At 39.1% G+C, this 16,539-nt stretch overlaps 1 protein-coding gene across 3 annotated transcripts; it reads right to left on the reverse strand.

Annotated features, from left to right (window-relative positions):
- Window positions 1–6,275: 6,275 nt before the first annotated feature.
- LOC102197945 (ELAV-like protein 1) lies at window positions 6,276–13,238 on the reverse strand. Of its 3 annotated transcripts, none has more exons than XM_013910657.1 (8): window positions 13,075–13,238; window positions 11,967–12,029; window positions 10,595–10,666; window positions 10,324–10,492; window positions 8,245–8,348; window positions 7,630–7,783; window positions 7,316–7,541; window positions 6,276–7,163 (listed from the first exon to the last, which is right to left on the reverse strand). In XM_013910657.1, the coding sequence occupies exons 2-8, from the start codon at window positions 12,000–12,002 to the stop codon at window positions 6,845–6,847; spliced, it is 1,080 nt and encodes a 359-aa protein (XP_013766111.1). In that variant the 5' UTR covers window positions 12,003–12,029; window positions 13,075–13,238; the 3' UTR covers window positions 6,276–6,844. The 3 variants fall into 3 exon arrangements, with proteins under 3 accessions (XP_013766111.1, XP_013766112.1, XP_013766113.1); XM_013910658.1 differs by lacking the exon at window positions 13,075–13,238 and adding an exon at window positions 12,239–12,350; XM_013910659.1 differs by lacking the exons at window positions 10,324–10,492; window positions 10,595–10,666; window positions 11,967–12,029; window positions 13,075–13,238 and adding an exon at window positions 9,618–9,693.
- Window positions 13,239–16,539: the final 3,301 nt, after the last annotated feature.

Consider the following 16,539-nt stretch of genomic DNA (forward strand, 5'->3'; position numbering starts at 1 on the left):
TTTCCAAAAATAAGGATGAAACAAGGTCACACCTGAAGACCACATTTTATTAAATAAATGAAGAGTACTATCCGTGTGCGCCGTTGAGATATTATAATATCAACGAGCCTCCATCCGGTATTATTATGGGGTCTTTATCTTACAATATAAAACACTTTGAGGCGACTGCTGTTGTGATTTGGTGCTATAAATAAAATTGAATTGAATTAAAAGTATTGAAAACAATCTCGTATTCATACATTACAAATCTGCACAGTTTTGCTTTTTTTTAAATATAAAATTAAAATTGTGTTTCAGATTTAGGATAAACCCTCTGTATCAAACAACTAAAACAGGAGAGAATAGCTATACAATACAACACCACACCATATAATACATGATAAAAATACAATGACTTATTGATAATTTGTTATTACTGATAAGTGACTGTGTACAGCAGCTTGTTGCATACCATACAAGCATGCATTCATGCAGACACATAATCATACTCTTAATCGATTAATTACATAATCATCATGCTTTTTTTAAAAGGCCGAATGACCACGATAATCAGTATAAAATGTTTCAGAAAATGCTATCGTATTAAAGCTAGTTTAAATCAAAGCAGAGGCATAACCTACTTGATAAGTTGAAGAAGGCTGTTCCAAAATTTAGTTTTGGTCACCTCTACATTTAAAATCAGAATGCACAACACTTAAAATACCCTGAGTGGAATTGGGTTTTAACAGTTTTAACAGTTCTTATGAAAGCAGGGGCCGGCCTTTCAGTCTTTTGTATGATAGTAAAATTAAAAAATGAATTTCAGATTTCACTGGAGGCCAATGAAGGGAGGCAAGGAATGCACAAACACAATATTTTATAAATTTGTTTTATTGAGACCTTATTATACATTTACATACAAAACATACAGTCTACATATAGTTAAACCTTAGTGTCACAACAAGTGTTTGCTAAAAGAAAAAAAAGCAACAAAGAAAAAGGTTGTTTTTTTTTTAAGGGAAAAGGAATTTGGGTTCCTTAGTAAGGAAGGAGATATGAAAGGAAAGGCTTACGTGAGGTATAACATTTCTTATTGGCCCCTCTAAGAGAAACTATAAACTTTTCCAATTTAAGGAATGACATTAGATCTGTCGGTCAAGACTTTTCTGTTGGTGGCTTGGGTGACTTCCAGTGTGGGAGAATACATCTTTGGGCAATTAAAGAGACAAATGAGGCAATACTTTCTGTTTAGTTGACTCAGATAGATCACCCATCTACTCATAGCTATTAGCTGTAAGTATGTTGGGATACGATATCAGTCTCTAGGACTTGATTTTGAAAACATTTTTCTAAAATCCTGTTTAAACATGACATGAGACGGGCCTCACAAGTTTATTATTATTAGAGCAAGTTTATTATTCAAATATGATCTGAATATTTGAGATTTGTAAAAGAAAAAGTGGATTTTATAAATACTATAAATGAAGAACAATGTTTGCAAAATGATCCCTGGAAGCAGGAGTTACCCTGGACTCACTCACTTAATCAACAGACTGCACTGCAGAAAGAGCAGCAACAACAACCTGCATGAATAAAATATACCAGCATGAATTTATGTTAATCAGATTTAAAAATCTAAATGGAATAATCTGCTGTGTTCACATAGCTGATCTGTAAAGATTTACATTTCCAAACAACATGCCACGTGCATCAGGAGAGCACAGACACGTCTCAGTAATCACAGGTTACCAAGTACCTGCTGGCAGCAGCTACAACTGAGCCACGCAGTGCTAACAATAGCAGGCACAGTTTATAGGAATAACAGGTGGAGTCAACAGAAGATCAGACATTCTTAGTGGCCCCTATCCATCCATCCATCTTCCCACAGCTACACACACACCACACATGTAACACACAAGGTTATTGTCTCACATCACATGTGGTGCCAGGCAAAATTGATTTTATGGCCTTCATTGCAAGAATCGATAATGTTCAGGGCGGGCACACGTTTTGTGCTATGCTCAACTTTAACAGATTGATCGATTTTTACATATCTTGCTCTTAATTCAATGAAACTGAAAAACAGAAATATTTGTATTTGAAAAACAAAAAGGATTAAATTCACTACAGAAAGAACCGGAGACAAGTGACAAATTAAAGGAAAAAGTTGAACTCTGGCCCTCCACAGTGAGGGGATTTGGGGCTTTGCTCTGATGACAGGGGGGATTTTGCTGGTATGGTTTGGAAATCAATGTAAAGTTGTTTTGATTGATCACTTTTATCCTGTGATAAAATATGCAATGGGAGTGGTCTCTCCCAGGTCTCTCCTATTCACACTGCATGGTTCAATGAGCACTCTCAGGTTAATAAAGGTGGTCTGGTTCTTCAAAGAATCTCACCAATAGAAGAAACTCTTTATTTTAATGATTTTTTTTTTCTTCATATACTTCATGTGGTTCTATTATGGTTCTAGATTTTAGTGTTGTTGTTTTTAAAGTTTGTTAATTAATTTAATATATGTTAAAATTTGAATTTAGGTTGAAGAGTGCGTCATGTGTTGAGTTTGTCTTCCCTCAAAAACATACTGTTTACATAAGAATATTTACATTTAATATAACAATAAAACAATAGAATATAAACTAGTCAAACATGAAGCATGACACCACATGAATCATTTTAATTTTATATATGAAACTGACCAAATTTCAACCACCTTGATCATCTATTGTAGATGTTCTAAGATGCTTAACTGTGTTTTGTTTTCTTTTAATTCATCATCTGTGTGTAAGTCAGTTATGATATAATTTAAAGCCAGTCCTTGCATTGTCCAACTAATCAGGGAACAGTTTTTCTATGAATAGATGTTACAGTCAGACTCTTCTGACAGCTAGTAGAGTTGACTTTGAAAAATTGCCCACTGCTGGTGACTGTTTGAGGACGGATGGCCCTAGGCACAAATTGAGTAGCCAGGCAGCAGCACGTTCCAGACAGACCAGCACTCCAGCAGATGACGGCTTCTCTCTGTCTCGATCTCCCCTCTCAGTCTGTTTTGAGCAGAGGCTTGGAAACACACACACACACACACACACAGGTGCCTTGTTTCACTCACGATCTCTCAGGTAGGTACAGGTCATGAAGGAGAAAGCAACTGAAAAAGTTCCCCACTAGTATTTAAAATCTATTTAAAAAAAAAAATTCAATCTGCAAACAGAATTGGGCAGAATGTGACTAATATTTTGGCCATTACTGAGCTTTCACTTGTTAAGAGAGAATACCTTTTGACCTTTGAGACTTTGTAGTCATGTTCTCAGCCTTCACAGATGTTGATTAGCAGTTGGTTCATTAGTTTATAAACTATTTTCAGTTACAGTGAAATCAAATAAAAAGAAAAAGGGGGATCACTGCTGGAGGTTTTATCCCAGGAATGGTGCCTGTCTCGTGGGGAGGGCTGCTCCGTGAGGACGGGGGTGGCGCACACCAATTTGACTCAACTCTACTTTCCAATTAATATTCACAGGTTTCATTTACAAACAATCATTTAGCATGCAATCCCAGTGAGGGGACACCTGTATGACCTGTATTTAATACGCGTAAGACATCGGTCTACATACTCACTTTAAATATATTGTCACGGCAAAACTGTCACAACACAGAATGGACCAAAAACACAGACCCAAGACAGCGGCACAGGTTAGTGTAACATGAGATTTATTTACAGTGATTGTGATATGGTGTAAACAGTCATATGTACAGGACGTGACACAATATGAGCTGAGAGCAGGTGAACTATAACAATAGCTGTGGGATAAACTCTGCCAGTGACTATATACAGGTGCAAGGGCAAAGCTAAGGTAAATCCTAATAACATGAACTGTGAGCCATTATAAAACTACAAAGCTATATACAAGGTCATACACACATAGTCATAGAAACACTAACTGTGAGAGGCATACGCTGATTAAAGCTATGAAAGTTACGTGAACAGGAGTGAAAGCTTGATACGGGAGACCCAGGGATGATAGTGGCACGTTAGTGAACTGTAGATTGGAGGCACTGCAACACAGGGAGAGGTGAGTCACAGTGGACCCAACGGAACGGAAAGAAATTGATTCAGTGTGGATATTGTGTGTGGGGCATTTTGACTCTCCCCTCCAATTATGCTCTCACCAGAAGATCTCCAAGGCTGGGATTTTTTCTGAGAGCCCTAATAACTCTCTCCTGGTGAGGCACGCTCCAGTTAGTTTGCCACAAACTGTTTCACCATTAGATGGAAGCATTGTCAAAGCACTGTCAAATTTGAATTGGAGCATCACTGGGCTGCAATTCATATTGTAGAGGGATACAAAAGAAAGAAAGAAAAGAAAGAAAGAAAGAGTACTTTATTGGTCCCCGTAGGGAAAATCCCTCTCTGCATTTAACCCATTCACTCAGTGAAGCAGTGGGCAGCCATTGGGCGCCCGGGGAGCAGTGTGTAGGGACGGTACCTTGCTCAGGGGTACCTCAGGGTAGCTGTTCAGGGGAATCGAACCCCTGACAAACAAACACAGACACACACAAACACAGAAACAGACAACTAATAAAAAATTATATATAAAAAATGCAAAAAGTGAAAAAAAATTGATTATGTCCTTCTTCCAATGCATTATGGGTCCTCAAAATGGAACCCTTTTTTTCACTCCCAACTCAGCTTCTGTACCTCCTACATCCAGCAGGTGCTATATTGTCCCAAAGGTCTCCTCCAGCTCTAGCCTATGATACACATACCTCAATGTCCTACCTTGCAACCATGATTCAACCAGCCACTCCCTCACAGGCCTTTAAATACCACAGTGGGCACCTAAGGGGCTCAAAAATTGAACTTTCTCCGATTGCCACCAAACTTGGCAGGCACGAGCCTACTGCTACCAACACCACTCACACAAAATTTCCCCACTGTGCTTATGCTTCTCCAGTTATTGATGATCGTCACATGACGATTGTGGTTATCGCCAACCCCTTGGTATTTGGACACATGGCTTAGAAGCTTTCAAAATCTTTTTTGATAAATTGAACAATCACCACCCCTTTAATGAAGTTACAGTTTCAACTAAATAAATTCCAAGTTAACTTTTTAGACACAATAGTTTTCTTTAGAAACAATAATAATCAAAGCAAACAACTATTTGTTGTTTTAAGGATACAGATAGACACATACTGTTATATAAAAAAGTTTTCATCCTAGACATGTTTTCAGGAGTATTATTAAATCTCAATTGATTAGATTCCATCGTATCTGTACCTTTAAGATGCATGTGGAAGAAGCTACTTCAGCGTTGTTTAAGGCTTTAAGACCAAGAGGTTACTCAGTCCGCTTTTAAGGGCAGATTTAAAGTGAAGTGAAAGCACTCTTTGATAGGATCAGCCAACAATTAGGAGGAATAATCAGAGTGAATTGATTCAGTTTGTAATCACCTTTTCAAGACACATCGGAGTCTTGAATCAATCTCTTAATACCTCTTTTTTGATGGCCCAACAAGCCCTTCCTCCTTTACAGCAATTTAAAAGTTACAGCTTATAGAAGAAATAAAAATCTAAAGGATATTTTGGTGCACAACAAATTGAATCCTATAAAGAATTTAGATGACAGATTTAAACAAGTACGATATATGGAAAATATTAGTAAGAGAGGGCTTTCTATTCAAAAATGGTTTTCGAAAATCTGTTTCTATTGAGTGTAATTTTTTTATGAAATCAATTTCTCATTTATTAATGGATTAATAATTCACTTTGAAAAATTTATTTAAATGTTTTTATTTTTAAACTATTAAACCAATTACTTTAATTTTGTTTGAATAAATAAAATCATTTTGAAAAATGAATTCACAAATGGATAATTTATTATACAATTCATAATTTAAGCACAGAATTCTTTGTTTCAATGCATGTGGCCTTGTGGGCCTCTATAACTGGCTCCCAGTAAAACGTTTAAAACTTTCACACAGGATGCGTAAATTCCCACATTAAAATTATTTTCGGACTTACCTATTCTTACACAGTGGATGCGTAATTCCACAGGACAAATTTGTGGCATTTATTCTTTCAAACCGAGCTAGATTTTTCTGATGTTTTGGATCCAAATAAACAGATTTGTCCAAACAGACCACTGCATTTGTCATCGTTCAGTCACGCCATTGTACTGAATATGCAACGACACAGAAATAGTAAAATAAACTCCACACTTTGTGTCCATCGATAAAGAAAAAGTTTGACAGTTTAAAGAAATTCAGACAAAGGGGAGACAAACATTTAGACACAGGTTAAGTTTTCACAATAACAGATTTATTGCTGAATAAATGTCACAATGAAGCTGCAATACAAAAATAAAACAAATGAAAATCGACTTCACATCAGTTACCTGTTCATCAGGTGCATTCCTCTACCTCACCTGTACAACATGAAACTAATCGTCTAACACTGACCTGATCACCTGACATGATAACGTCAGGTTACCTGTCCAAACTTTTAATCCTTTAATCAGTTGTCAGTGGTTACCATGACATCATTTACATAAACTGTACATAAAACCAATTGAACGTTTTACTCAAATCAGAAAAGACCAGATTTAGTTTCCGTAACCTTTGACCCCAAATGTTTTAAAGTAAACCTGCAGAAATTGATACAACTCCAGTTATGTTCATAACAATGCTGACAGTCAGCTGTCAGTCATACTGCAAATTTCAGTCCTTTATTGTGGATGAATGCCCACACAGCCAGAAAAATTACTTACTGACATAAAGAAAGAGGGCATGCTGGGAAAAACTGAGAAAAACAGACAAAAAACAAAAACAAAAAACACCTGTTATTAGTTTTAGCCTTGCCCCCTCCTCTATTTGTGCCCCTTGCTGGTCTTGAAGGAGACCTGCAGGACTTTGTCCCCCAGGCGGTACCCGTTCAGGCTGTGGATCGCCATGGCAGCTTCCTCGTAGTTTGCCATTGTAACAAAGCCAAAGCCTTTGCACTTATTGGTGTTAAAATCTCGGATCACTTTCACATTCAAGACTGCACCGAACGGGCCAAACATCTGCCACAGCATGGCCTCGTCAGCTTCCTGGCCCAGGTTGTAGATGAAGATGCACCAACCAGAGGATGAGCTCCCCGAGGCCCCACCCCCTCCGCTCATGTGGTCGGTGCTCATTGGAGAAAACCTGGGCACACGAAGTATTAGACAGCTGCAGATTAACTGATTCTCATCGAACAGTAACAAACATCTAAGTCAATTAGCTGCTGGATCTCGGGACAAGGTAGGTTAGAGCACTCAGACTACAGTAATCAGGTTATTCTGAGCAGGTCAGCATACCGGAACCTTTGTGCCTGGTGATGGACAGGCCCCCCAAAGCGTCGTGATTGGCCATGGTACATCTGTGACATCATCTGGGAGTTCCTGGCCTGGTTGGGATTGGCAGCAAACTTGACTGTGATTGGCTCAGCGCTGCCGGGAGGCGTGTGTCCGTTCAGGTGTTTGACAGCGTCATCGGCCTCGGCCCTCTTATCAAAGCGGATGAAGGCCACGCCACGTGACAGACCTAAACAGCCAACCAGAACAGAATTTTTTTCAGTTCCAAACATCACAAGCCATCACATGACCCTGAGCTTACTGAGCGCGTGCGGTACCTGAAGCCTGGTCCACTAACACTCTAGAATTGATGATGCGACCGTAGTGCGAGAACATGTCCTCCACGTCCTGCTGACTGAGAGTCCGTGGCAAACCACTGATATACAGGTTCGCATCTTTGATGGCGTCCGAACTCGGCCGTGCAAATGAAACCTGCGGGGAAGTGACAGGAAGTAAGTCAGCTGATCATCTTTACAAAATAATTGTCACAGAAAACAAACGCTGATGAAAATAAAAAATACAGTTACATTGAGTTCAAATAAAATCCAGATTTAAATTTTTAAATATTCAATAAAAATAAATAAAAATCCACAATTTTTCCAAACAACAAAACAAAACACAAAATAAAAGCATCCAAACAGGCTCTGATCACCAAAATAAAAGCATTAATATCATTAATGTCTGAAAGTAAAAGGTGCAGTACGTTGTCTCACTGAATTGAAGAAATTCACAGATTCAGTGTTGACACGTGTCGGTGCGAAAACAATAAAAACAAAACAGCAGAGTTTGAAAATACCTTCATCCATCAGACAGGTGAGAGTGCCCTCTACTGTCCGGGGAACATAACACATCAGTTGAGACAGGAAAAACAAAGAGCACCTGTGGCACGTTACCTTGATAGTTTTAGACTGTAGCCTCAGGCCATTGAGGGTACTGATAGCCCTCTCTGCATCACTAGGGTTAACAAAGTTAACAAAGCCGTAACCTAAACTGTGGCCTAGAGAAACACAAAGGAAAACAACAAAATAAAAAACAAAAGCGTCTGTTACAGCTGCTACACAGTCCGAGAGAAACAAACACAGAGTTCAAACTAAGTACAGAGATCCATACAGTCAATTGGAAAACATCAGTTTTCTGAACAAACCGAGAAAACCTGCCGCCACCCACCACGCTGCCTGACCGCCGCGCACCTACCATGTTTTAGCTCTCAAAACAGTTAGGTGACACTGCAAGGTACATTGGCTATTAAAAAAAAATTAAAAATTAAAAAAAAAAAAAAAAAACAACTTCGGAAAAAAACTCACTACAAACAAAGAAGTTAAAGGTCATCTCTCCTGTTACACTTCAACACAAGTTAGTTCTCACAGAAAATAAAGTGATGAAAATAAAAACTGCACTTACATCGAGTTGAAATAAAATCCAGATTAAATGTTTAAATATTCAATATAAATATTAATTTATTTTTTATCTGAAAAGGTAAGATCTCACCTGATTTGACCAGTTCAGGTAAGATCTGTCCATGGAAGTAAATAATTTATCGTCGTCAGTGAATGAGGTTAAAGATGACTCACTGGTGATATATTACTTTGGCATGACGGTGGTTAGCCACATGATGATGATGATCAAACCGTCGGCACAAATCATCTGCACATGGTTGTATTGAACGCACGACGACCTGACGATTACATGCTGGCAGGATGCAATCCTGCATCACCACACACGACTGTTGAAAACGACTGTTTTCTCGACTTGTTCAGAACAAAAAAAATCTTCAAATATTTTTAAAGTTTTACAAACAGCCTGAAAAAAAAAAAATCAAACAGGTGAAAATACTTTTTAAAACAAACAAACAAAATAAAACCCCACAAAAAATAAAAAACAAAACACCTTTATCAGAGGCTGGACGAAAAAAATTCAACCAAAACTTTCATTCTTTGCTCAGGCACTGACATGCTCGCCATTTGCTCGCCATTTACTCGCCAATCAAAGTTATTCTGTTTCTGCTGTAGGGCAGAAGACCTGAAAACCTGCAACCAAGCTACGTGTCATCTGAAGACATTCATCAACAGACGGCCGTCGCCTCAAAATGTAATTACAAAGTTTCAAATTCTTATAAAATAAAAAACAAGAAGTTCAGTTAGTGTCAACATATTCTTGCCACACCTTTTTTCTAAATCATTCTCTAATTTGTTTTGAATCATTCAGTAAATAACTTTTTATTTACTTTGTTCGCCCAGCCCTGATGTAACCAATCAGCATTAAGTACCTGTTAGACACTTTGATGTCATTAAACCTGTTGTGAAAAAAAATGAAGATTACAACAACAAAAATATCCAAATTGTTTTATGACCAAAAAAAAAAAAGAGAGAGAGAAAAATCACAAAATTCACCTAAAAAAAAGAACAAAAAAACAGAGTTAAAACTCCCCCAAAACAAACAAAATCAGCTGATCGTCTTGAAACCCCCCAAAAAACAACAGTGAACAGGAAATACTGCAAACAGTACTATAACGACTATGTACTGATACTACAACTACTGCAAAATACAGCTGTGACCTACTTCGCAGTATAAGGAGTACAAAGTACAATGAAGCATGAACAAGTACACGTGTTAATGCTGAAATACATTTACTTCAAGTACTGAAATAAAACATATTCACAGTAAAACTTATAATGCTTCAAAAGTAATCTGGTATTTGTCTTTAGTGAAATTATCATCATTAGTCGTAAGCAAAGTAATACCACAGTACTACTGCGTGTAACAGTACCCCAGTAATACCATAGTACTACCTGAATAATACTGCAGTACGATTGGGGAGCTCAGCACCTGCTGCAGTCCAGGTACTCAGAAGTACTACAGTGATTCTACTGTAGTACTGCAGTAGTGGTACTAACAGTGATACTGCAGCAGCACTTCAGTAGTACTGTATTAGTGGTACTTCAGCACTACATTAGCAGTACTTTCATCGTTACCTGCCACTTTGTCGCGGATGAGCTTGGCAGACTCGACCTCGCCGACGCTGCTGAAGAGGCTGCGTAGCTCGTCCTGGCTCATGCTCTGCGGCAGGTAGTTCACAATCAGGTTCGTGCGTGCGTCTTCGTCCTCCATCATCTGCTCGCCGTACCCGTTATCGTACAGCTCCTGAGGTCATTACATCATCACCATCATCACTTTCACTAAAGTCAAAAAGATGCCAGAATAAAGGAAGTGAACAGATTCAGCCAATCAAAGCGTAGCACTCACATTTCCAGCAGCTCCTTTAGCGGCGAGCGAAGCGTCTCTGACATCACCCTGAGAGTTCTGAACCTCACACACCTGAAACACACACACCACACACACCTGTCATAAACATGCACTAATCCCCAGGCCCTGATTCAGGAATTGGGTTCAGCTAAAACTCTGTTCCAGAAAGAGAGCCACCAGGGTAAAGAATTTTGGAAACTAAACTTTGGGTAACCTCTGACAGGTGTTCCCTCTGACTCCTCCCCTCCTCCTGGACCTGAATTAGCTGAGTGACCCTTGCTTTCATAAAGTCACAGCTATTAAGTCAGTCCAACCAACCACTCATCAATATATCAGCACAGAGACAGCTATTCCATCAATGACAGATTACAACTTAGAATCAAATCTCTAGTGACAGTATGAGTGTAATACGATTACAGTTACTGTAGAATCACCGTTTACATGACATCGATCAGCGATCAATCGTCAGGCTCAATGATGGATTTTAGTGACAATAAGGCTGAAATGACTTTCAGATCCAAAATGAACTAAATGTGTTTAAAGTGACATTTTATAAGCAGACAGTCTGACTGTAATCTGATTACATTTCATGCTGACATAGGTTCACAGATTCAGATTCTGTCATTTGGGATGGGTGACACTCATCTACTAATTGGAAGGTTAGTGGTTCTGCTGCAGTTTGCAGGCCAAAGTGTCCTTGAGCAAGACACCGAAGCCTGAGCTGCTCTATGATGCGTTTATCGGTGCGTGAAGGCGAAACAGAAAGCAGTCAGGTATATTAAAAAGTGTTCGTATGAATGTTCAAAGTCTGAAAATCGCCTGAAAAAGTCTCACCGACTTGACCCAGAACCAGATCACCCAAAGGAATCATAGGCTCCGGTTTTCAGATAAGCTCTGAATTCTCTTTGCGATTACATTTGTAGTACAAAGCCAGATTGCCGACTTAGCAAGCTTAAGCTCAGAGTTCTGTGCCACAAAGGTGGCATTCTTTGTACCTGTGAGATCACCGTGGTAATGCGTGCCGATCACATGGTCAGGAGCAGGTTTAAATCTGATGGAACTGCCTTGTTTTCACCGATTCTGTCATTTACGGTCTGAGTCAGTGAGACTGAGATCCTCTACTCATCGTTTTATTTGTAAAACCTGTTCAATGGCCTCTGGGTGACATCATGGCCAAAACCCAGGTGTGAAGTCACATGATGCATATGTTCAGCTGCTGATGTAGAAAATGCAGAAACAGTTTGATGTTTGGTCCTCGTGCTATCATTTTGTTAAGCTGGTTAACTGAAAGAAAGCTTGAATTTGTTGAACCCGCTTCACAGCACAGCCTGTGAACAGGTTAAAAACACTTGATCGCTACTGATCCACTCACCTTCAGGTACCTGATGTGTCCTCGTCTTTGCGCCATGGAAATGATTCAGGAAGTTAACTGCGTCTGGGACAAATAGCAAAAGCAGCTGATTATTGATCATTGCTTATCATTTGCAAGCTACTCGATAAACTGAAGGTGATCAGAATTCAATCTGTTTCAATCAGGAAACCCAAACCAGTAACTCTCTGATGATGGGTCCCCAGTTTAGCTCATTTCACTCTGTATTATCTTATGTTCCTGTTGCTACAGTAGCATTATTGATTGAGAAGCACCTGTGAAGTCCGGGTGTTCTCTGTGGATCAATGTGCAGATGTTGATTCCAGATCCCAAAACGTTGATTATGTTCATCTGGACGTGTTCAGTGGGAGAAACGTTTCATCACCATCCAGGTGACTTCTTCAGTCTCAGCTGACTGCAGGTTTCCAACCTTATAAACAGTACATTTGCACAACAACGGAAGCTAACCTACTGAATAAACAATGGAGTCATGCAGTCAGCTGAAACTGAAGAAGTCACCTACATGAGGATGAAATGTTTCTCCCATCGGAAAAGCCACATCAAGATTAACAGAATCAACCTTTTGGGAATTACTTACCTGGATGATTGAGCATGCATCAAGACATTGATTCCAGATGTTTCTCGGCCTGTTTGACTCACCTGCAGCTTTCTATAAGATGACATCTGACCCCAAACACTGCCAATCAGAATGACGTCTGAGAATGTCATCAACATTTCTAACCAACCAAAGAGCTCTAGAACTACATTTACCTGCCTGACACCCCGAGAACCGTCTAACCGCTGAGGCACCGCCCACAGGTCCAGGTGAACACATTAACTTAATGGATTAACACATATTTACTTAATCACCAACTTAATTACAGAGATCGCTGGCGTTTCTCAGAAAAACCCGTAGGTTTCCAGTTCCGGTCCAGTTCGCGTTACAGTCGGGTCTCACATGTGGATAGGTAAGCAGGTAAAGTGGGTAAAATAAAAGCGCGCACTTTGAGGCCGCGGAGCTGCTAGCATTAGCCGCTGTTAGCACCGCGGACACACCACGAGGCTACTCGGCCACTCGCACCTTGGCACTCAAAGACGTCACCGTTCTTACCTGTGGGAGTGCGGACAGGTGATCCGGTGTGATTGGGTCAGATTTCGATCCGCAGTTGGAAGATGAGATGATCTGTCGATCCTAACAAGCACGTTCCCTACTGCACACAAAGAACCAAATGCCGCCCAGTGAAGTATCGCGAGATCTCCCCCTGTCCTTCTTCCTCTTCTTCTTCTGTAAAATAGGACTGTGCTCCTTATTTGCCCCCTGCTGGAGTCATTGGGAAAACACGAAAATCAAATCAGAAGTTTTGTTTTGATTTTACTGAAGAACTTTATTTATAAAATAGAACCAACAACACGTGTACCAGAAAACTAAACATGACATCACCCAAACATTAACATCCAGCTGTAAAACATCTGTCTGCTCAGAATGAGATGGTCAACTCCCGCAAATGTTGTACCTTTTATATTGTAAGGAAAAGACCCTACAATAATAAAAAGAAAACAGCAAAACCCCCAACAATCACATGACCCCCTTATGAGCAAGAACTCTGTTGACAGTGGGAGGGGAAAAAAAAACCTTTTACAGTTTTTCACAGTTATTTACACACAATTACTTGTACTTCAGACACAATGACTACAACATGTATCTGATGCACCAACCCCCTGAACCAATCCTGCTAAACTGCAAACACAATTTCTGCTTTACACTCAAATTGCAGTTTTAAAACACACTTTTTTTTAACACACTACATGCAATTCTCTGCATTTGGCACAATTTTCATGAAGAAAATCTTTGTTTTCACAAGAAACACACTTTCATTCAAAATGGTAAGCTCAGTTGCCCTACTTTTCCTACTAACTCATCACATGAAGGGCTCTAGACTGCGACCAACTTGGTTGCAAAATTTTTCAACTTAAAAAATCCTAGGTCGCACAGGTGCGACCAACTGTTTGAGTAACCTGATTAATTGGCTCTGTTTTGAGTTTTGTTCAAAAAAGAATGACTTCATATAGGGAAAAATATATATCACATATGCAGGACACCTTAAACTAGTTTTTTAATTAAGCAGCGAGGCAGAACAAAGTCGGGGCTGTATCAAGACACAAGGACTAAACCCCAATTCAACCAGACCCAAAACTGATCCGGAATTAAAACAGGACTACAACAGTTCAAAATCAGGACTGATGACTTAACCAAGACAGAACCAGAATCAGAACTAGATGATAGTAGCACTAAAAATCATCATAGACCTGCACTACACTTATTTTTTTAATTCTACCAAAGTACAATATTTAGATTGAGAAAAGTTTATATAATTATTCAGCCTTGTTGTGCAAACAAGCCTGCATAACTTAATAAATATAGAATTTGAAAAATAACAAACCTAAAAAGAAACACTAGGTACGAGATACATGAGTACCTATGATACGGTGATACTTTTGGTAAACAACCATTTGACTAACATGTGTGTCTCACCTGCTCTTGTTCCATCTCTGTTCTGTCCTCATTCTCCATCTCCCTCTCTGTTCCTCTCTCTCCCTCTTTGTGCTGACAATCATCAAATATACAGTTGAAACCAGATATTTACATACTCTTCAGATCAAAACACAAACACTTTTTTAATTGTAACATCAAATCAGACTAAATGTTTATTTTTTTTAGATTGATAAATATATCATTTATCAATAACATATTTGTTAGCTTTAAGAGTAAAGAGAGAAACTATCTGTATTTCTTAATTGTAAATGGCACCAAATTGTATTCAAAATTGAGCCACACTTATGGAGCTCCACGATTCTTTTCCTGGTGTTTTGGTTGATATTAGGGCTGGGTATCGTCACTGATTTCTAGAATCGATTCAATTCCGATTCACAAGGTCCCGAATCGATTCGATCCACGATTCGATTTAATTCGATTTGATTCAATTCAATTCAATTTGAATCTGGGAAATTTTGACAGTCAGAAATATTATAATTCAGATCAGTACATTTACATATTTTTGTAGCAAGAAAAAGGAAGCTGACACATGCTTTTGCATAATTTAAAAAAGTTTAAATTTGTTCAGTATTGAACGGCAGAAATTAGGTTTTCTTTTCGGAAGTATATAAAAAAAAACTAAAAAAAACGTCGGCCGACAGCGCTGTAAACAACGGTAGACTTGTGCGTAACAAGCAAGCAAATAATGAAGAAAACAGATTTTTAGACGGGAAACTGTTCTTGAAGTACAGAGAGAGAGGGAGAGAGCTGTGCATCGTGGTCGAAGCAAAACAGTAAAAGTAAGAGTGAATACATGACGATGTTTATGTGAAGCGTAGTTTGGATCTTCTTTTGCTGCTGGTTCAGTCAATATTGTTTGGAGAGACATCAAACTAACACCTGTAGAATCAGCGCATAAAGGGCGTGAACACAAAGCGCGGACAGATCAGAATCAGCGAGCTGTCGGCTTTCAGCCCCGACTGTGAGGGGCAACAGGTGAACTCTTCTGTTTTGGAGGAATGGATGCTAACCAGAGGAGTGAGACTAAGAGGAGGAGGACAAGGACGATGAAGGCCAAGGAACGTAATCTCCGATGAGCTCAAAGCCACTTTGGTTGGCCATGTGGTCAACCATGGTCTAACAATAAGGGAGGCAAAGTGTACAGCCAAATTTGATCAGGTGCACTGTAGCATCCATCATCCGGACTTTCTGAAGTGAGAATAGGTAAGAAATCTTACAGTACTTAATGAGTACTTTACTGTAGCACAGTATTGCCTGTGGACTGTTCTGTAGAATGTGAAAGTAAAGTATGTGTCACGTATTTGGGAAATGTATTCCTATATTGTATTCCTACATAGTAGGCCTATTCATAGAATTTTACAGTATACTATTTGTATTGCAGAGCTGAAAGCTTACCAACACGAGGTGGTCGGGAACGTCTTCTGTCTCCTGAACAGGAGAATGAAATCATTAACATGCTTCTAGAAAATAATGCCATAACAGCACAGCAAATACAAAGAAAAATAATAAAAGACAACAACATGTTTCAAAATACTGATAAGGTCAGCTTATCAACACTGGAACGTGTCCTCAGAAATAATCTGAGGATGAACCAGCTCTACAGGGTGCCATTTGAACGTAATTCAGAAAGAGTCAATGAATTGCAATACATGTGGAAGTAAGTCCCATACAATCCCACAATTAATGCATACTCTCAACAGTATATAAATTACAGTACTGTACATACGCATACTCTGATTATGCTTCACAATAGTGACCACTCCAAGTCTGTATTACGTATCATGTTTGTTTCAGAGTCGGTAACTGGTGCACTGTCCACCCACACTTTTTAGTTGTTTATCTCCCTCCATATTCTCCATTCCTCAAGCCCATTATAAGGAATCTTTTTCTGCCTGGAGATGGAAAGTGTATGACCGAAATCCACACACACATATACCCCTTCCCAAGCTATGGAAGATGCATGTGAAGATATAGCAGTTGATGCTATTCATGGCTGGATTCGCCATGCTTGGCAATATTTGC

The sequence above is a fragment of the Pundamilia nyererei genome, unplaced genomic scaffold (assembly GCF_000239375.1).
Source record: "Pundamilia nyererei isolate P.nyererei 1_Seehausen unplaced genomic scaffold, PunNye1.0 scaffold00046, whole genome shotgun sequence".
Classification (NCBI taxonomy): Eukaryota; Metazoa; Chordata; class Actinopteri; order Cichliformes; family Cichlidae; genus Pundamilia; species Pundamilia nyererei.

What these genes read in the sequence shown, in the direction of transcription:
- LOC102197945 (XM_013910657.1), bottom strand. Translation starts at nt 12,002, where the DNA reads ATGGCGCAAAGACGAGGACACATCAGGTACCTGAAG. An exon ending in CTAAAGGAGCTGCTGGAAAT is followed by an intron (nt 10,493 to 10,594) that starts GTGAGTGCTACG and finishes TAATGACCTCAG; the next exon opens with GAGCTGTACGATAACGGGTA. An exon ending in TACAGTCTAAAACTATCAAG is followed by an intron (nt 7,784 to 8,244) that starts GTAACGTGCCAC and finishes ACTTCCCCGCAG; the next exon opens with GTTTCATTTGCACGGCCGAG.